Genomic DNA, 21492 nt, shown 5'->3' with positions numbered 1-21492 from the left:
TATCACTCCATAGGCACCTGGGAGGCTCAGTTGGTTGAGCATCTGACTCTTGATCTCAGCTCAGGTCATGGTCCCACCCACGGTTGTGGAATGGAACCCCAAGTCGGGCTCCACACTGAGCCGAGATTCTCTCCCTGTGTTTATGATTCTCTCTCTCTCTCCCTCCCTCTGCCCTTCTCCCCACTTTGTGCTCTCTCTAAAAAAAAAAAAAAAAATTAAAATTAAATAAAAAATATCACTCCAAAAATGAATTTCCAAAGTTACTTTCCAGCCTTCTACTTGCTTGAAACTTGAAGACTTTTGTTTCTTGGGGTGCCTGGATGGCTCAGACAGTTAAGTGTCCAATTCTTGGTCTCAGCTCAGGTCATGATCTCATGGTTTGAGAGTTCGAGCCCCACACTGGACTCTGTGCTGATAGCGTGGAGGCTTCTTGGGATCCTGTCTCCCTTGCTCTCTGCCCCTCCCCCATTCGTTCTCTATCTCTCTCTCAAAATAAATAAACATTTAAATAAAGACTTTTGTTTCTTGCTCTTATTCTAGTATTCTCCCAAAGATCCCAGATAGTCTTTTAACTTTAACACTCTTACCAAGCAATGATGATACTAATTAATTGCACTGGTGACTAAAGACATACTGAATGATCTCTTACTCGACACAACCCCAAAGGCAAGGGAATTAAAAGCAAAAATGAATTACTGGGACCTTATGAAGATTAAAAGCTTCTGCACAGCAAAGGAAACAACCAACAAAACGAAAAGGCAACCAACGGAATGGGAAAAGATATTTGCAAATGACATATCGGACAAAGGGCTAGTATCCAAAATCTATAAAGAGCTCACCAAACTCCACACCCGAAAAACAAATAATCCAGTGAAGAAATGGGCAGAAGACATGAATAGACACTTCTCTAAAGAAGACATCCAGATGGCCAACAGGCACATGAGAAGATGCTCAACGTTGCTCCTCATCAGGGAAATACAAATCAAAACCACACTCAGATATCACCTCACACCAGTCAGAGTAGCCAAAATGAACAAAGCAGGAGACTATAGATGCTGGAGAGGATGTGGAGAAACGGGAACCCTCTTGCACTGTTGGTGGGAATGCAAACTGGTGCAGCCACTCAGGAAAACAGTGTGGAGGTTCCTCAGAAAATTAAAAATAGGGGCGCCTGGGTGGCTCAGTCGGTTAAGCGGCCGACTTCAGCTCAGGTCACGATCTTGCGGTCCATGAGTTCGAGCCCCGCGTTGGGCTTTGGGCTGATGGCTCAGAGCCTGGAGCCTGCTTCCAATTCTGTGTCTCCCTCTCTCTCTACCCCTCCCCCATTCATGCTCTGTCTCTCTCTGTCTCAAAAATAAATAAACGTTAAAAAAAAAAAAAAAGAAAATTAAAAATAGACCTACCCTATGACCCAGCAATAGCACTGCTAGGAATTTACCCAAGGGATACAGGAGTACTGATGCATAGGGGCACTTGTACCCCAATGTTTATAGCAGCACTCTCAACAATAGCCAAATTATGGAAAGAGCCTAAATGGCCATCAACTGATGAATGGATAAAGAAATTGTGGTTTATATACACAATGGAGTACTACGTGGCAATGAGAAAGAATGAAATATGGCTCTTCGTAGCAACGTGGATGGAACTGGAGAGTGTGATGCTAAGTGAAATAAGCCATACAGAGAAAGACAGATACGGTATGTTTTCACTCTTATGTGGATCCTGAGAAACTTAACAGAAACCCATGGAGGAGGGGAAGGAAAAAAAAAAAAGAGGTTAGAGTGGGAGAGAGAGCCAAAGCATAAGAGACTCTTAAAAACTGAGAACAAACTGAGGGTTGATGGGGGGTGGGAGGGGTGGGTGGGTGATGGGTACTGAGGAGGGCACCTTTTGGGATGAGCACTGGGTGTTGTATGGAAACCAATTTGACAATAAATTTCATATATTGAAAAAAAAAAAGACATAGTGAATGATACAAGAAATGTGGGTTTCTAAAATTCAGCAAAGCTGCACAGGTCAATCTGATTTAAATATTAACTATTTCAATAAATACTTATTGGCTGATGTGTATTGGCCAAATGAACCCCCTTATGAAGAAAAATTAGCTTTCATATCACTCAACATTTCTCTCCTTCCTAATCTCAGTGAACATAAAACCAGGTTGGCTACACAGGGCCTGTGGGAATGTTTTATGAAGCTATAATTCATAACTCCTTTGGAAAGGCCTAAAAAGTAAAAGTAAGTACTTCTTTTGTCCCATGTCATTTGGACAAAACCAGCATATCCTCACCTTTAAGAAGGCATGACATTATATGGAAAAAATGTAACATGAACCTCACAACTTTGAATAAGCAAAAACCTAGACAAAGACTAAAATGAGTCAAAAAAGTGACCTTATACACGTGATATTAGGTTCACATTATTTTTAAGTAATCTCCATACCCAACATGGAGCTTGAACTCACACCCCAAAATCAAGAGTCGCATTCGCTACTGACTGAGCCAGCCAGGTGTCCCTGGTATTAGGTTCACATTAGAAAAAAAAGGCTTTGGTCAATAACCTTTAAAAATTAAAATTCTGTTTTCTTTACTAGAATTTCTATACTGGCAAAGAAACTTTAAATATAAAACCATTTATGCAATGAGATGTTCTTAACATAGGTACTTATTTTCCAAAGTAAAAAAAAAAAAAAAAAAAAAGGAAAAAATTATACTTTTAACAGCAATCCAAAATTTTTTTGCCAGACAGTCCTATAGAACCAAAATTTTAATAGCAAAGCTAAAGAACTAAGTTTGGCAAAGTACATGATGTTTTAACATAACCTCTATGACACACAGAAATAGCTATAAATGCATTAGGAATGGTCACACTAAATTACTGTCTGGTTTGCTATCTACTTGCTACACAAATTAACTTCAGTATAGAAAGAACACTTAGAAAAGTAAGTTATCAAGCATGAAAAAAAATTAGGAATATGGGAATACCTACTTAATGTTTTCATTAAAAAAGTCACATGTATCTTTGACATTTCATTCCTATGTTAGTTATTCATTTAGGAAGAAGATATACAATGATTCAACTGTAAGAAATCAAATCTTTCAGAATAGAACATTTTTGATAAATAAAAGCAATGAATCTTATACTTCATTAATACAGATATTTGTCAATACATTCTTTAAATTAGTTGGGAGCAGATACATTTTAGTAACAGTATATAATGCAATTCAATGGATTAATAATATAGATACCAATTGAGCTTTATATAAAAGATTTTATAATTCAAACCCAAAATGTACTTCTTTCTTTTGTTTTAAAAATCAAAATCATTATTTTAAAAAAATCAAATATTATACCTGGATCTGAATGGAAGGAGCCTCTAGTGCTCTATAAACCATTGGTAAGACACTGTTCTTTATCTCATCAGGAGGAGTTTTGGTTAGTAGCAAATCCATTTTTTGTAGGAAAATTAACAAAATCTGTGTAGAAAAAAGGAACAATGTATTAAAGCCTAGAATCTTTATAAGATTTCACATATGACAAAATTTAAAGTCTCTTCAAAAAAGTAAGTTCTGTATTTTGACACTCACCATGTTGCTAGCCTGAGGGCATGGAAGACAAAAACATACAAATCAAGTTTCATAGATTTCTGGAAGCACAGTATTTAACATTTGCTCTCAGTTTAAACATTTAAGTGAAGACTAATTTCCTAACTCTCACATATCTTCGGCAATACATTACTCACCTATAAGTACCACTATCTGGGTATCCACTGGGTTTAAAAAAAAAAAAAAGAAAGAAAGCCTGAGAACAGCAAAGTCAGATATCCCAAAGAAGTAGTTCACTTGGCTTCTAAGTTTAAGAACAGAAGAAAAGGTACAGAAATGAAAAGGTCTGTCAGGAAAAATTCTAAAAAGAGACATTTTCAATAGTCTCCAATCATGTTTTCTCACCTAGTTGCCACACATACCTAGATTATAAGGAAAACATGGCCCCTTCTATTCATGCAGACTACATGAGTGTTTCATGAGTGAACATGTGGCTCCGCCACTTTCACTCCTAACATCTTGACCATATTTGGGGAATCTGCTTCAAAGCCTACAGTTCCCTCATCTGCCCTTTCTTAGCCATAGGAACTCTTGCTTTACCACCACAGACTTCCTTCTGTTCCCCTCCTTTTAAAGGAAGGACTGCAAATAGCCTCTCATAAAACCATTAAATCACACAGCTGATGGTTTATTAATATGCTACTGCCATGGAATGGCAGAAATATGTAGTAATATTTACTATGTGTCTAGAAATTTCATTTAATCTCAACAACCCCTTTTGTTTCAGAAATGAGCAAAACTAAGGTTTTAAGAGTCTAATGACTTGCCCATGTCATCCTTCTAATAAGGATGAAGAAGACCAGATTCAAACCCAGGAGTGTGACCCTACTGCTCTTAAATCCAAGACTACCTTGGGTCGCCTGGGTGACTCAGTTGGTGAAGCATCTGACTTCGGCTCAGGTCATGATTTCACAGTTGGTGAGTTTGAGCCCTGCATTGGGATCTGTGCTGACAGCTCAGAGCCTAGAGCTGCTTCGGATTCTGTGTCTCCCTCACTCTCTGCCCCTCCCCAGCTCATGTTGTCTCTCTCTCTCTCTCTCTCACAATTTTTAATTTTTTTTAACATCTATTCATTTTTGAGAGACAAAGAGAGACATACCATGAGTGGGGGAGGGGCAGAGAGAGAGGGAGACACAGAATCTGAAACAGGCTCCAAGCTCTGACTGTCAGTACAAAGCCCAACACGGGGCTTGAACTCACAGACTGTGAGATCATGACCTGAGCTGAAGTTGGATGCTTACCCACTGAGCCACCCAGGCGCCCCTAAAAAAATTTTTTTAAAAACCCAAGACTACCTTGAATCTGACAAATATTATAATAGAGTCTAACATCAGAAATTAATTACATTTTAACTTATAATACACACACACACATTATTTCCATGGTGCTATAAGCATTTTCCTCCTCCTGGTAAAACTATTTATCAGCAATAAAATAAAGAGAAACAACTGCCATAAACTATCTGCAAGCTAAAGACCCTAAATAACAAAAAGAAAAACAAAAACAAATATTTAAAAGTACAGAAGAAAAAGAAATACTTCTTTTCACAAACCAATAACTTTCAATAAGTCCAATAAGAACAGTATGCCAGATCTCAATATAATTTATTTTCTGAGGTGGTAACTTACGGAGAGCTATCAACATTTACTTGCAAAGTTTAATTATAATTTTAGGAATGGTTCACTTCAAACATATGCAAAATAGGTTCTGACTAATGGAAAAAAAAGTCTCTTATACTTACCTCAATTTTTAAAAAGTCACACATCCATTTCTTTTGTTTTCAGTGATAGTCATCATTGACTAATATCATTAAGTAACAGCAAACAAATAGGAAAGAGTATTTACATACATACCTGGATTGGCTCCTGCTGTTTAAAAACAGGGCCAAGTTCAGGTAGAATTAATTTGACATATTCTTCTTTGGTGCATTCTTCAGCAATCAGTAGAACATTGGGCAAAACAAAAGGTACCATATCAGGGTTTACAAATTCTGAAGTCAAACAAGGCAAAATTCTCTGCACAATGACACGCTGAAAGGCAAAAATGTTTTCATAAAACTAAATTTGACTTCGGGTCTTTAGCGTTAATATTGAAGTTACAGTCTAAAATGTCCAATCCCTTTGGGGAAGATGACCATATAATTTCCCTCAGGAAACCTTCCTTCATTAAGTCTTCACTAATTTGTTTCTCCTCTTCATTACTTATGATTCATACCACACCATTTAAAAACTGTCCTGTATTATTAATTGTTGTTTCATGCATATTGACTCTATCTACACTTACTGAAAGAGCCTTGAGAGCAAGAACAATATTTGTTTCCTCTTTATTCTCCATAGCATCTAAGTAAAGGGCTAACTAAACAGTGAATAATCAAAGAGTATCGACAGATTAAACACTGGAGATATTTTTGCAGGAATCACCAGTTTTCCAACCATTGACTTCTATGGCAGTCACCAACATATTTTAGACTGTATTACACTCATGATTTAATAAGCCAGAGAAGGAGTGTTACAGGAACTGTAATACAGAAGTATCGCTTAATTGCTGGTGAAGCAATGATCTCCACAATGACAGCTTATGGACCTGTCTTCTGACATTTAATGTGCAAGCACTACCTTTGCATAGGTAGTATTCTTCTAATTTTTTTACCTAATTTTTTAGAGGATTTTTGGACCCCGCGAAAAAGGTCCACTAAACTTTTAGCTTCAGTCTGCAGCCTTCTATAGTCATTTATGCACCTAAAGCAAAAGTTCTATTTATTTCTCTGGAAGAGTTATTATAGTAAATGAAAATCCTGTCTATAATAAAAAACTGATCAACAACAAACCTTGGGCAGTTTTGGTAGAACTTTTGGCAGTCCTTTGAAAAACTGTGATTTCTGAAGATTATCTCTTTGGAATAAGGTATCAAAATACTGCAGTGTTACTGCACCAACATCATCAAAGAAGGGAATCTAAAAATAGGGAAATAAAATTATTTTGGTAAATATTAAAGTACTTCTCATACCTGAAACTGCCATAATATAGTAAAAAAAAATTTAGAAACATTTAGCAAAATACTAAAAAGCACTTAATAGTTCTAATTATAAAAATCAAAATAAGGAATAACCAAATTTCTTTTCAGGTTCAAATTTTTCAGTCGGTACCTGTGAGTTCCCTAGGCAGTAACATTTTCTTTACCTAACTAATAAATGCTGAAAGATTAAATATCTTGAAGGCATAAAGAGCACTGTTAAAATCCATGCTTACATGAGTAAATTAGAAGGCCGTGAATTCTTGGCGTGTCCAGAATTTCTACACCTGTATAACTATTAGGATTCTAATTATCTGAAATCTTATTTTATATCACAGCAATTATACACATAAATTATTTAACTGTTTAAAGATTAAAAGAAGTTGCATATTTAACACATTTAAGAATACAGATGTTATCTGGGGCCTCTGGCTAAATCTTGCTTTAGAAGCACTTAATCTACTTTTAACTCCTTGTCTCTCTTCCACCTAAGGCAGGAATTCATGTGTACTCACCTTGGTCATTTGATCTGCATCTGGTCTTACAGTCGGAGTTACATTTAACAGCAGTTTTACATGTTCACGGACTTCCTCAGGTATATTTGAAAGTGAACTAGATCCTAAACGACTCAACTATTCAGAAGAGTAATACTATTAAATATGAATATAAAAATATTCAAAAAGATAATGCATTTACAGTCAACAGTCTATTTAAAAAACCTTTTTTTCCTCAAAAAAACTAAAAACAGAACTACCCTACGACCCAGCAATTGCACTACTAGGCATTTATCCAAGGGATACAGGGGTGTTGTTTCAAAGGGACACATGCACCCCCATGTTTATAGCAGCACTACCAACAATAGCCAAGGTATGGAAAGAGCCCAAATGTCCATCAATGGATGAATGGATAAAGAGGATGTGGTACATATATACAATGGAGTATTACTCGGCAAGCAAAAAGAATGAAATCTTGCCATTTGCAACTACGTGGATGGAACTGGTGGGTATTATGCTAAGTGAAATTAGTCAGAGAAAGACAAAAATCATATGACTTCACTCGTATGAGGACTTTAAGAAACAAAAGAGATGAACATAAGGGGAGGGAAACAAAAAGAATATAAAAACAGGGAGGGGGACAAAACAGAAGAGACTCATAAACTGAGGTTTTATGGAGGGTTGTGGGAGGGGGGATGGGCTAAATGGGTAAGAGGCAGTAAGGAATCTACTCCTGAAATCACTGTTGTACTATATGCTAATTTGGATATGAGTTTAAAAAAATTAAAATTAAAGCAAAAACAAAAAACAAAAAAAAACCTTTTTTAAGTTCATTCAAAAATATATTTTACACTGAACAAACTGCTAATTCTACTGTGGCAAGATAATTAAAACACTTATCTTCAATACCTGAAATTGTTTCTATGACAAAAACAAAATGCCCATCATTTTAGATCATATTTCAGTATTCACTCTAGTAAATAAATGCCACAATTAAAGTTGTGGTAACAAACTTTGATCCTCATTATTTATAGAATTACTTTTGTTAAGTTGATTTTATGCAAACTTAAAATATGAGACACTCGTCTCACTTTACAGAATTTTCTGGGGACATTTTAAAAAAAATCAAAGAAAAATTTAATACATTTTTAATGCAAGCAAATATTTATATATAAGGCAAATTACCTGATCCAACTGCCTACTAAAACTCTTGTAAATATCTTGCTTGTTAACTTCAAATATGGGTTTCCCTTTGTTAAATACAGCATACATGACAGTTCCTAGAGAGTACATATCACTGGCTGTTTCACAGCTCACAGAAAGTATGTATTCAGGAGCCAAATATTCAGGATTTGGAAGACACAATGATGGTAGATTTGGGTCCCATTCTTTACAAGGAAACTTAGGCTATAAGAACACAGAAAAGGGATTACAAAGATTAAATATTTCAAATTAAGGCAAACCACTATCAAACAGTAGCAACCTAATTTTAAATTCATACTCAGTCATGCAAGTAAAAACACTACCACCTTCAATCCTGAAATTCCTAAATTCTCAAATCTGGAAAGGACACTAAACAAACTGAGAGATACGAATAAGAACTCTTGCAACTTTCAGATGATTGGACCTCTCTTCCAGAAGACAAATTATCACTATAAGATGCAATATGAATATGAAAAGGTAAAACCTATGTTCTATGATACATAAGCTTCAAGTTTTCTGGACTCAGATTATCATTTGAAGCCTTGTTCTTTCACTAACTAGCTGCATGATTTAGTTAACAAGTTCAAAAGGTTGTTGTAAGGTTAAACAAATGCATGGGAAAAAATGAACCTAACAAAGTGTCTGACCCAAAGTGTATATTCAACCAATACTAATTCTTTCTGCTTCCTTTAAAAGAGTTTACTTCAGGGGCGCCTGGGTGGCTCAGTCGGTTGGGCGACCGACTTCGGCTCAGGTCATGATCTCACAGTCCGTGAGTTCGAGCCCTGCATCGGGCTCTGTGCTGACAGCTCGGAGCCTGAAGCCTGTTTCAGATTCTGTGTCTCCCTTTCTCTCTGACCCTCCCCCGTTCATGCTCTGTCTCTCTATGTCTCAAAAATAAATAAACGTCAAATAAAAAAAAAAATTTAAAAGAGTTTACTTCAATTACAAATCTATCTTAGGTCAAATCAGGATCCCTTTAACAACTACATATATTAAAAACTTGAAATATTACAGTATTTCCTAAGTATAAATAGGCAGATACGATAATCACTAAGTAACAGGTGCTTTGGAACCAGAGAGACTGGGTTCAAATCCTAGCTCTACCACTTAACCACCTGCCTAAACTTAGGCAGATTATTTTATTCTATGAGCCTAACTTAGTCATCTATATTATTCCTGTATCTCACCAACTGTGGTTAAGAAAATACATAAAAAGTGTTTAGTAAAGTGCTTCAATAAACGTTAGCTATTATTATCACTGCTACTGTTGTTATCATGCTCCCTATAGAAGATTCTGTAGTCCAATAAATTAGGAAAACACTACTAGAGATTCACAATGTTTGTTAGTGTATTTGACATCCTATGGAAAAAAAAGCCTACTTAGCCCAACAGTTCTCAGATTTGTTTAACTCTAGCATCCTTTACTCAAGTAACATTACTGTGGAATTACCAAGCTGAAGAATACTCTTAGGTAAAATGAACACTAGAAATTTCTATAAAGTTAAACATTTAAACATACATTGTACCACATAGCCTATTTCTACACATTTATCAGGCATGCAAATTCTCTAGTACATTCCAGATGCATCACAAATTTCCATAGCTTTAAAAAAATTAGAAGACTAGGGCACCTGGCTGGCTCAGTCTGTGGAGCACGTGACTCTTGATCTCAGGATTGTGAGTTCGAGCCCCATGTTGGGTGTAGAGATTGCTTACAATAAAATCTTTTTAAAAAAATTAGAAGATTTAAAACCTTCATTACCTCTTGTTCAGAAGGATTGGATGATGATACACAAAAATCAAACCCCATTATTTTCCAGGCTCCACTTTTATTCAAAATTATATTTTCAGGTGTGATATTTCCATGAACCATTTTCACACTGCTATGCAAAAATGACAATCCTTCAGAAACCTGTAACAGGGGGAAAAAGACACTTTTACATTAAATAAAATTCCTTTCAATTACAATAATAAAATGTCTCTTAAAAATCATAATTGCTGCTTCTTCCAATAGAAGATTTTTTTACATGCAGGTAACCATTAATTTAATCATAAATGCAAAAGAGAAGATATTCTCAGTTGCCACAACGATCAAAGCATTAGTGGGAAAACCCATTTATAAAACCAGAATATAACTTCATTAAAGTTCCTTTCTATATCCACATAAGCAAAAGAAAAGAATTTAAAAGCACTTTGCTATCCAAATTTATCAAGTTCCTATGTTTGAAAAATGAAGGAATCTTTGGTTCCCAAGATACAGATAGTAAGTATCAAGGGACACCTTTGTCAATTTTATTCTAATTCTTAATATTTTTACATACTTACACTTCATATTGAAGTTCAGTTTTTCTGAAAAGTATTGTGCTTAGTTTTCAAATATTAATTGATGCTCACTCATTCTCAGGCTGGATTAGTATCAGGCAATTTTTATATCTGTACCTGAGACTACTATGGAATCTGTTAACCAAAAATGAAGACTGGATTTCTGTTTCCAGGAGTAGATTTTGGCAAACTAAAGCTCCCTGACTTCCAAGACACCATTCCCCCAGGTTTTTCCCCAACTCCACTGGCTGCTGCTTTTCAGTCTGTTTACACTGCTGGTTCCTCCTCAGTACCCCAACCTCCTGGACTCAATGTTTGGACATCTGAAGTTTCCATGTACTCTTTCTCAGTTTTCTCATACCTTTCAATACCATCTATATGTTGACTGTTCCCAAATTCTCTCCAGCCTGGCCCTCTTTTCTAAAGTCCAGACTTGATTATCTGACTGCCTTCTTGATTTCTTTCCCTGGAATGTTTTACAAGCATCTCAATCTTAGAAGAATCTGAAACTGAGCTTCCCCTACAATTCAGTTCTCTCCTCTTGTAGTCTTTTCCCTGTATCAGTTAATGGCCACTTCATTTTTCCATTTTCAAAAACTTTTGAGTTATCCTGCACTACTCTATTTTTCTTATACAGTAAAGCCATCTGCAAAGCACAATACCTTTACTACTAAAATACATTTAGAATCTGATCCTGTCTTACCACCTTCCCTACTCTAGACCATCATCATCTCTGGCCTGTATTACTATAACAGTCACCTACTTCACCTCTTTGTTTCTGTTCTTACTCTTCTACATAGTTTAATTCTCAATAAGTAGCTACCATGCCAAGTCACTTTCCTACTCAAAGACTTCCAAAGACCTTTCCTTTCTCTCTGAGTAAAATTCAAAGTATTTCTCTGGCTCTCAGGGATAACAGGACTTAACCACTCATTAACTCCATGACCTTGTCTCCTACTACTCATCTTCTTATTTACTCCTCTCCACCACTCCAGGTATTTTGCTACCCCTTGAACATGGCATGCATGATTCTGTCTCAGGGACTTTGCACTTGCTGTTCTTTCTGCCCAGACCATTCTTTCCCTACATATATATATGGTTCGCTTCTTTGCTTTTTTCAGGTCTTTACTCAAATGTCACCTTTTCAGTTATAGATTTCCTGACTACCTCCATCCAAAAGTGCAACCTTTCCCTCCACATCCAAACCATCCTCTTCCCTCTTCACCTTTTTTCTCCATGTGCACTTATCATAATCTAATATATTTACTTATTTTATTGTCTCTCTTCCCCATGAGAATGTAAGTTCTGAAAAGCAGGAATTTGTATCTGTTTTTTTCACTGCCATACTTTCAGCATCCAGAACTGTGCCAGACATACAGCTATCCAATAAATATTGCTTAATGATTTAATACAAAAACAAATTCTCTAAAAAAAATCCCTTACAGTTTCAACATGAAGACAAGTCAACAGTAAAGAATGTAAAGAGTACTATTTTAGAAGATACCTGAATTCCTGTCCCCACTTCATTACTTACTAGTCTTGCAACTTTGAGCAAGTCACTGAACCTATGTAGGTCCCAGATGGTAAATTACTTCAAATAATGGCATATTAACCTCTTAATAAGTGTGGGAAATCAAAGATTCCATACCATTCTCAATTCCCATACCCATAGTCAGTCAACTGGGCCTATTCTAATCCTGCATAACATCACTCTATACCTCTAGTACTTCCTATGATTTTTGACCAAGACTTTTTAACTATCATTAATTTTTTTTACCAGCAAGCACTATGCTAAGTACTTACAAATTTACACATTTGACTCTGAAAATAACCCCATAGGGTAAGAATTATTTCCCACACATTTTCCCTACCCCCCAAGTTCTACTCTTCTAGCATGACAGTTCTAAAATGCTTATCAGACCAGGTCATTTACTCTGCTTAAAATCCTTCAGTGTTCCCCATCATCAAAAAGGTCTCTTTCTATCTTTTCAGTTCATTTTTCATCACTCCCTGAGACACGATGTGCTACCTCTAACTGCCTGATATTTACCCTGAGTAACTAGTATAATAAGCAATTAGGGGCTTAATATTTCTCAGATGAATGTTCTCTAGTCCTAACACATTCAAACCCACGAAATTTATATAAGATTTGCATTTTAAAAAATGCTTATTCCTCAAATTTAATTTATAAAATATACAAAGTTTATCAAGTCTAGAAAAGTTTTCCTAACTTTATAAGGAAAAAGAAACCCCTATGCATGCTTATTGTATATTTCAGGCATTAATTTGATAGATACTTTTATATAATTATCTCAGTTAATCTTTGGAACCATTTTATGGTTGGAAAAAAAAAGTTCAGATGCTTATTACAAAGCTACAGTAATCAAAACAGTGTGCATTGGCGTAAAGACAGAAATATAGACCAATGGAACAGAATGGCATATACAGTCAAATGATTTTTGAGAAAGGTACAAAGACCATTCAATGAGGGAAGGATGGAAGTTTCAACAAAGGGTGCTGGGAAAATTGGATATCCATAGTCAAAACAATGAGGTTGTACCCTTACCTTAAACCATATGTAAACATCAACTCAAAATAAATCAAAGGCCTAAACATAGGACTAAAACTATAAAACTCTTAGAAATAAACAGGGGAAAAGTTTCATGACACTGGATTTGGCAATGACTTCTTAAATATGACACCAAATGCAACAAAAGAAAAAATAAATTGGATATATCAAAATAAAAAACTTCTGTGCATCAAAGGACAAAATCAAAAGAGTGAAAAGGCAATCCACAGAATGGGAGAAAATATTTGCAAATCATATATCTGATAAGAGGTTAATATCTGGAATATACAATGAACACCTACAACTCAACAACAAAACAAACAACCTAATTCAAAAATGGGCAAGAGACTTGAATAGACATTTCTCCAAAGACAATATACAAATGGATAATAAGCACATGAAAAGATGCTTAAATTCACTAACCACTAAGAAAATGCAAATCAAAACCACAACAATCTACCATCTCATTACTATGAGGATGGCCACTATCAAAAACTAGAAAACAAATGTTAGTGAGGACATGGAGAAATTAGAACTCTTGTGCACTACTGGTAGAAATATAAAATGGTATAGCCACTATGGAAAACATTATGCCAGTTCCTCAAAAAATTAAAATAGAATTACCATATGATCCAGCAATTCCACTTCTGGGTATATCCCCAAAAGAACTTTGAAAGCAAGATCTTGAAGAGAAACTTCTACACCCATGTTCACAGCAGTATTACTCACAATAGCCAAGATATGGAAGCAACCCAAGTGTCCACAGACAAACGAATGAATAAATATAATTCCGTAAATATATACAATGGATTATTTAACCTAACAAAGGAAGGAAATTCTGATACACACTATGACACAGATAAACCTTGAGAACATTATAGTAAGAGAAATAAACCGGTCAAAAAAGAAATAATAATGCATGATTCCACTTATATGAGGCACCTAAAGTAGTCAAATTCATAGAAAATGAAAGTAGACTGGTTGCCAAGGGCTGAGGAGTGGTGGGGTTGGGGGATGGGGAGTTACAGTTTAATGGATCCAGTTTCAGTTTTCCAAGGTGAAAGAGTTCTGGGGATGGATGATGGTATGTTTGCACAACAATGTGAATGTACTAAATGCCACTGAACTATACACTCGAAAATGGTAGGACAGTAAATTTTACATTATGTGTATTTTATCACAATTAAAAAATATATACTGTTAAGCAAACAAGATAAGCCAGACACTAGATACTAGAAGAAAATATTTGTAACTCATGTATCTGACAAAAGACTTGTGTCCACAATAAATATATAAAGAAACCTCAAAACTCAATAATAAGAACCCATTCAAAAAATGGGCAAAAGAGCTGAATAGACATTTCACCAAAAAATATTCAGAGGGCAAAGTATATGAAAAGGTGTTCAACATCATTATTCATCAGGGAAATGCAAATTAAAGCCCCAACAAAATACCACTGCATACTGATTAGAATGGCTAAAATTATAAAGACAAACCATACTTCTGGCAAATATGGGGTAAAAATGGAACTCTCATACACTGCAATAGGAATGTAAAATTAAAAGAAATTTAAAAAATTAAAAAAGGAATGTAAAATGGTATTACCACTTTAGAAGAGTTCGAAGTTTCCAAAGAACCAAAATGTATACATACCATTTGATCTAGCCATCCCATTTCTAGGTACTTAACAAAGAGAAATTAAAGCATATGTACAAAAGCTTATATATATTAAAGCATATATACAAAAACTTGTATATGAGTATTCACAGCAGCTATATTTGCAATAACCAAAACCAGAAACAAACCAAATGACCATCAACTGATGAATGGATAAACAAACTATGGTATATCCATACAATGGACTACCACTCAGCAATTAAAAATTATTGATATGCACAACTATATGGATGAATCTCAAAAGAATTAAGTGAAAGAAGCCAGGCAGAAAAAAAAGAGTACATATAAAATGATTCCAGTTAGAAAACTGTAGAAAATACAAACCAATTCATAGTGACAGAAAGCAGGTCAGTGGTTTCCTGGGACAAGAGATATAAAGATAGCAAGAAGTAGGAGGGAAGGATTACAGTGGGTATAAGAATACTTTGGGGGGTCATGAATATGTGCATTATTTTTATTGCAGCGATGGTTTCACAGGTATATATGGCAAATTTATAAAACCATATAGTATTTTAATATGTAAAGTTTATTATATACCAATTAATAACTTAATAAAGCTGTTAAAAAATCATAAAATGATCTCTGTCCCCAAGGAACTAAAATTCTACTGCACAAATTTACTCTATAGAGTTGAAGATATTTCATTTTGGTAAACAGGGAAAGGAAAATTAGAAAAAGTGGACATATAAGAAAAGGCTAACAATATCTCTTGATGCCTATTGAATAATTTCCTTAAAGATGTAATTTTTAATTTTTATTAAATACTTAAGTACTTCAACTTAATAGTTTATGAAATGCATTAACGAGGTTTAGAACTCAAAAAAATAAAAATGGAACCACCCCAACCACCAGTCAGTAAGTGCCCTTCTACAAAGGTTACCAATGTTATGTTTCATAAATTTAAAATATAATTTGGGACACCTGGGTGGCTCAGTCAGTTAAGCATTTGACTTCGGCTCAGGTCAAGATCTCATGGGTGTGTGAGTTCAAGCCCCGCATCAGGCTCTGTGCTAATACCTCAGAGTCTGGAGCCTGCTTTGGATTCGGTGCCTCCCTCTCTCTCTGCCCTCCCCCTACTCCCTCTCTCTCTCTCTCTCTCTCTCAAAAATAAATAAAAAATTTTTAAAAAAATAAAGTAAAAAAATAAAATATAATTTAAAACTAACAACAAACTGTAGAAAAACTACAAAATACAGAAATAGTTTTAAATTACTGAAAGGATCCAAAGGTTTACCTGAAGCAGTTTATATTGCTAATAAGTTTGAAACAGCCAAAAAACAATTTTGAAAGAAAAAACTCTTTTCACATGATGAACAAAAATACATACCTGGAGCAAACCATATTTGGTTTCTACATCATAAAGGTTATAATCCTTAATGTCTGGAGATACAGGGGAAGGTAGATTTTCCCAGTTACCTAAAACATTGGCTAAACTGGCAAAAACTGGTTCTGTACAAAATGCCAAGCAATCCCTGTTTTAAAAAAGAAAAAGATTTATTTACCACCATTTTTTCCCACATTATCAAAATCAAATGTACATAAAATATTAGTGGTCAACAAGAAAGTAGACTTAGATTTATTTTCAACATTAATATAATACACAATTTTCAGAATATGCTCAAAGGAACCTGCAAGTTTCCCACAGACCGTCCTGGAGCAAGAGGAGTCAGAAAAGGGCACAGAGAACAGCTCCAAGGGCCTCTATAACTACTTCAATCAGAGCAGCTTTGCTTTTACCTACTTTATATATAATTTTAAAAGGTGTCACAATTTTTAAAATTTTAAATTACTGCTCCTTGATATATAAGAATATTTAGAAATTCAGAAAACGTTAGATATTAACATTCAATAGGCTTTATGGAGTAATTATAAAGAACTCAGGCTTTGAAGATGGACAAATACCCAACTTCAAGTCCTAGCATCCCTATCCCCTGACTACGTGACTTGGACACCTCAGCTCTGAGACTCACTTTGCCCATTCGTAAAATGCTGATAAAAAACCACCTTGAAGGGTTACGCGAGGATCAAAGGAGATACTGAATGTAAAGCACACAGCACAGTGACTAGCATGTAAACTCAATAAGTCTTTACTACTGCTATTATCATTACCAAGTGTTTGAGACTCAAGTGCTAACATTTTATGACTTGGGCTTAGGCTCTGGCAATAGAGAACTACAAGGTAGTGTGGTAACAAAGCTAAACCAAACTTCTGCACCTGGATTGTAAATGCTTAATAGCAAGTATGCCCTTTGCTGTTTCATCTTTCTCCTGTTCCTGTGTACCTTTTCTTTCACCTTAAACTCATTTTTCAAGTAAAAGTGAATGCAGAAGCTCAATATACGTGAGAGATTAACACAAAGCTCCTTAGGGTGAGGGAGAGAGTTACACCTGCTCACTCATTAACAAAGATGCTACCTTGTTCTTTACTCCCTCATCAAGCTCATTAACACAGTGGACACCAGGCTTTCATCTGCTGAACTGTACTGGAGGAAAACTGATCAAATACGCTAAAGTCTTTCCTACAGTTTTCTATAATTCCCAGGATTCATGTATTTGAGTTACTCTTATTTTTTTTTTCCTCTCTGTCTTGACCCCAACATCATCCTTGGTCACATCAACACCCATATGATTATTCCTCCAGCTGAAGCCCCCTTATTTTTTTCATTCATATTCACTTCCATCATCATTTTTACAGTTACATGTGAGAAGGGCTATATCCTCTTCTCAAGAACCACCTCCCCAGCCACAGCTACTTACTAGACATTATCTCCTACCCCTTTACTACTTACACCAAATCTAGCTCACTGGCATCTTTATTCACCAAATTCAAAGTATTGAGTCCTGACCATACATGATTGATTCCTTTCTCCCAACTATCTCAACAATAAACCATCACCCTTTATTACCCTTTACTGAAAAAACCCTTATGAATCCTTTAATAATCATTACAAGTTTCTTCTACTCTCTTCCTTATGTCATAGGCAGAGGAAAGAAATAGAAAACCCCAGTCTTTTTAAATTCAGTACTAAGTCACATAATGTACTTTAACCTTGCTCTTTTTATTTTTCAGCATTCAAGGACATTCCTTTATAGTTCTCTCATTTAGCTTATTCCATGGCCCCCTTTCCCCATTACTCACCTATTATCCACATTCTACTTTAAAAAGCATAAAGTTCATCTAACATGAATGACCTCACTTCCCTAAACTTTACCTCAGTATATTAGTGATTAAACCATCATTCTAAAATTTCCTTTGAGTTCCTCTTATGGGACTTTATTCACATGATGTCTTGTCTACTGGGCTCCTTTGTACCTATTTTCTAGCTTCCAAACTGCCTTCCTGCTACTGAAATTACTGATTATCAATAATAACCTCTCACTAGTCAAATGTAATGAATTTTTCTTAGTCCTTATTTTCTCTTTACTCAGTGGTCCTCAGTGACTAGGTCCCTTCTCCCTCCCTCAGCTCCCATGATGTGCTGTTTTTCTCCTGCTATGTAACAATGATGGCTCATTTCTTTCCCTCACTCTTTTTTTCTCCTCTACATTTTAAGTTCTGTCCTCAGTACTTTGCTCTTTCTATTCATGCTCTTGAAAAATTCTTTTATTTATAGTTTTAATTACTGCCTCTGTTACCCTTAATATACATCACCAACTCTGGGCTTTCACCTGGATTACTTTACTATATAGCACATTTCTTTTGGATAACTCCAGTATTATTTCTACATTAATTCATTAAAAACTGGAAGTTATTTTTTTCCTACCCTAAAGTTGTCCTCTTTCTATCAATTTTACAGTTTTACAACCTAACAATGAAGATGCCTTAAAGTAACCTTTGAATTGTCTCTTAATGACTGCCCATAAATCCCTTCTGTAATATTTAAGTCACTACAAAAGAAGCTACAGAGAGAGCTTCTCCCCTCAAGAGACTTAAAATGTAATGATGAACTATAAGACACATTGATACAAGTTAAAATAACAAATATGGGCAGGATTCTAATAGGTGACATGGTAGAGGCTGATAGAATACACTCTAGAGGAAAACGCACAGTTAGGAAAGCTCAGGACAAGCGTGGCAAACAAAACTTAGTCCACTTTGGGATACAGAGTTCACAATAGTAAATGTTACATAAGAGTCAACAACTACACTTTTCTTCTGGGTTTATTCATGAAAAGAAGAGCAATGAAAATATTATCGTGATAAGAGAAATATGGGCATATATCTGGATAGGTACACCATGGTACAGTGGGGAAAAAATGTGGGCTCAAGAATCAAGGTGTCATAAGTATGTGGCTTAGGTAATGTCTCTGATCCTCAGTTCTTCCATATAATTTTGAGAGTCGGATAAGTTAAACAAATGTAAAGTATCTAGTACAGTTTTCACAGTAAATATTAGGTTTTTTTCTTTTGGGTTGAAAGAAAGTATCTTCTGCTCTTGAGGGGAGAGGGATCAGTGACAGTGGATTACTGAAGATTCCAAAGTAAGAATTACACAGAAATCCAATATATACAAAGAGATAAAAGCAAAAGTGTCCTGGCTGAAGGTGGACTGGAAGCCTGGAACTCTGCCAGCTCTGTTCCTCTACCTGCCTGTTCTTCCCCATCCTTAAAATTCCAGGGTCCACAGAACACAACTGGCAAACCATTTGGTTAAGATCTTCTGAATTTAGAGAGAGGAATACAGTCTGCTAGGTAGGAAGGAAGGAAGAAAGAAATTAGGGGTTATGACTAATGTGGAAAAAAGTTTATATAGCTAGGGTATCATTAAAAGCACCATAAGCTTGAAGATCCAGTTAAGACTACACAACATTAATTTCATATTCTTGTCATTCTCAGCAACAATTCCCAAGATATCCTTGAAAAAAATAAATGGTAGGGTAACTGAGGGCTACGGACTGATATGCTGAGCATATCAGAAAGTTAAATGTCTAGAAGAGTACCTGAAACATACATAAAAATAGCCTGCAAATAGGGAATAAATGCAAAGAATACAAAAAATTCTAGCAAATTAGCAAGGAGAGCTACTTTCAGGCAGGGACTGTATGCTATCCTTCTGCATCTTCCACTTTGACTACTGCAGTGCTGAGCACAGAGTAAGCAAATACAGATTGATAGCAAATGTGAAGAAAATTCCAAAGAGGTAAATACACATAATATACAAGTAAATTTTAGGGAAATAGTAAATCCATAAGAGCTCAACACTCAGTTTATAAGAATTTGTCACTGACAGCATGCCGTACAGACAGAATTTAAATATAAAATTATTTTTAAGTATTTGTTCAAAACAAGTCTTTTATGGAAGTTTTTATAAAAATTTACCTGGACTCTTCTAAAGGATGCTGGACAGTAAGAAGTCGAGGGTGTCGTAGTCGAGTTAACTGTTGGACTCCTCGTTTTAGAGAATCGATGATTTGATCCTTTTCAAATTTTTGATATTTGTCAATCAGCTTTTTATCAAAGACAAAAACAGCCACTTCCTAATAAAAGAATAGTGTATCTAATTTTAATCAAGAGTATATAGAAGTAATAAAACTTTACCCGAGTGTCACAACAGTCTACAAATAGAAATAACTAAAATCTAATGTCAGAGAAATTATAGCACCACTGTAATACTTTCCTGATATCAAAAAGTTGGTTTCTTCATGATTAATAAATCTAAATATTTTTTAAAGTATTAGACCCAGAACCCTCATCTAAGGAGAACATAGGAAAATCTCCATCTTTGAACTCTGGTACACAAAAGGTGCATGTAATGGGTTATATCCCATGTAGTAATCTCTTATTTAACGAGAATTCAAATAAAAGCTAAAATGTTTAAAAATTCAAAATGCTATTCATAATGATAACCCTGGAGTATACTATAAAATCTTGAATCACTTTTTGAAAGAAAGCTTATATATGTCAGGAAATGCTTGTTTACACAAAAACCCATTTTGTAAGCACCTTTTACATATGAATAACATATTCACTCTCTCCTTCCACCCTATCCCCATCTTATGGGTAGTAACTGGGAATGAATGGGACCAGTACAGGAAGCTGCTCACCCACTATGACTCTTTGAGATCATTTATAGCTTATTATCTACAATATTAAAAACACATATTGTACTTAACTATCTTCTTCCTTTCATTTTCTCTCTTACCCAAGGAAAAATAGTTCCCATCCAGTTACCCAGTCTTAACAAATCACTCAAAAAATAGCTGTATTAATAGTTGATATATTACAATTGTGTAATGCATCAGTGATGCTACATCTCCATCCTAAATGGAAAGAAAAATGATAAAGCTGGAAGCAAAATTAGCAAAGAATCAATGCTAGCTTTCCAAAATTCTTTGCAAGATTTTGAATGACTTTCAGAATGTCTATAGAAATCTCTTTCAAAAACCTCTAATTAAACCTACTACTGCTCAACTATCAATATCTAAGACAGTATCTTTCCATTTTATTGTTCTCTCCTCATTATTTCTGCTACATTAGGATTACTGTTTTTCACAAGTTAGCCTGGCAACCTAATTACCTAACAGAGATTCACTGGAGAATCCCAAACCAATCAATTTCTCAAACACAACTTGTTTTAGGTCGGAGGCTCCTTAAATGTATACAAAT

At 35.2% G+C, this 21492-nt stretch overlaps 1 protein-coding gene across 1 annotated transcript in view; it reads right to left on the bottom strand.

The window, feature by feature from the left end:
* SCYL2 (SCY1 like pseudokinase 2) overlaps nucleotides 1-21492 on the bottom strand; it is a 69129-nt gene that overhangs the window by 23764 nt on the left and 23873 nt on the right. Inside the window, exons 3-10 of the mRNA XM_042947498.1 lie at nucleotides 20206-20363; nucleotides 16213-16357; nucleotides 10080-10229; nucleotides 8297-8518; nucleotides 7133-7249; nucleotides 6433-6558; nucleotides 5459-5635; nucleotides 3354-3476 (exon numbers count right to left, since the gene is read on the bottom strand). Of these exons, the coding sequence (XP_042803432.1) occupies nucleotides 3354-3476; nucleotides 5459-5635; nucleotides 6433-6558; nucleotides 7133-7249; nucleotides 8297-8518; nucleotides 10080-10229; nucleotides 16213-16357; nucleotides 20206-20363 (1218 nt within the window). The remainder of the gene's footprint in view (nucleotides 1-3353; nucleotides 3477-5458; nucleotides 5636-6432; nucleotides 6559-7132; nucleotides 7250-8296; nucleotides 8519-10079; nucleotides 10230-16212; nucleotides 16358-20205; nucleotides 20364-21492) is intronic.

Source organism: Panthera leo, chromosome B4 (assembly GCF_018350215.1).
Source record: "Panthera leo isolate Ple1 chromosome B4, P.leo_Ple1_pat1.1, whole genome shotgun sequence".
Lineage (NCBI taxonomy): Eukaryota > Metazoa > Chordata > Mammalia > Carnivora > Felidae > Panthera > Panthera leo.
Note: the sequence above shows the minus strand (reverse complement) of the source record. Positions and strands in the feature narration are given on the sequence as shown.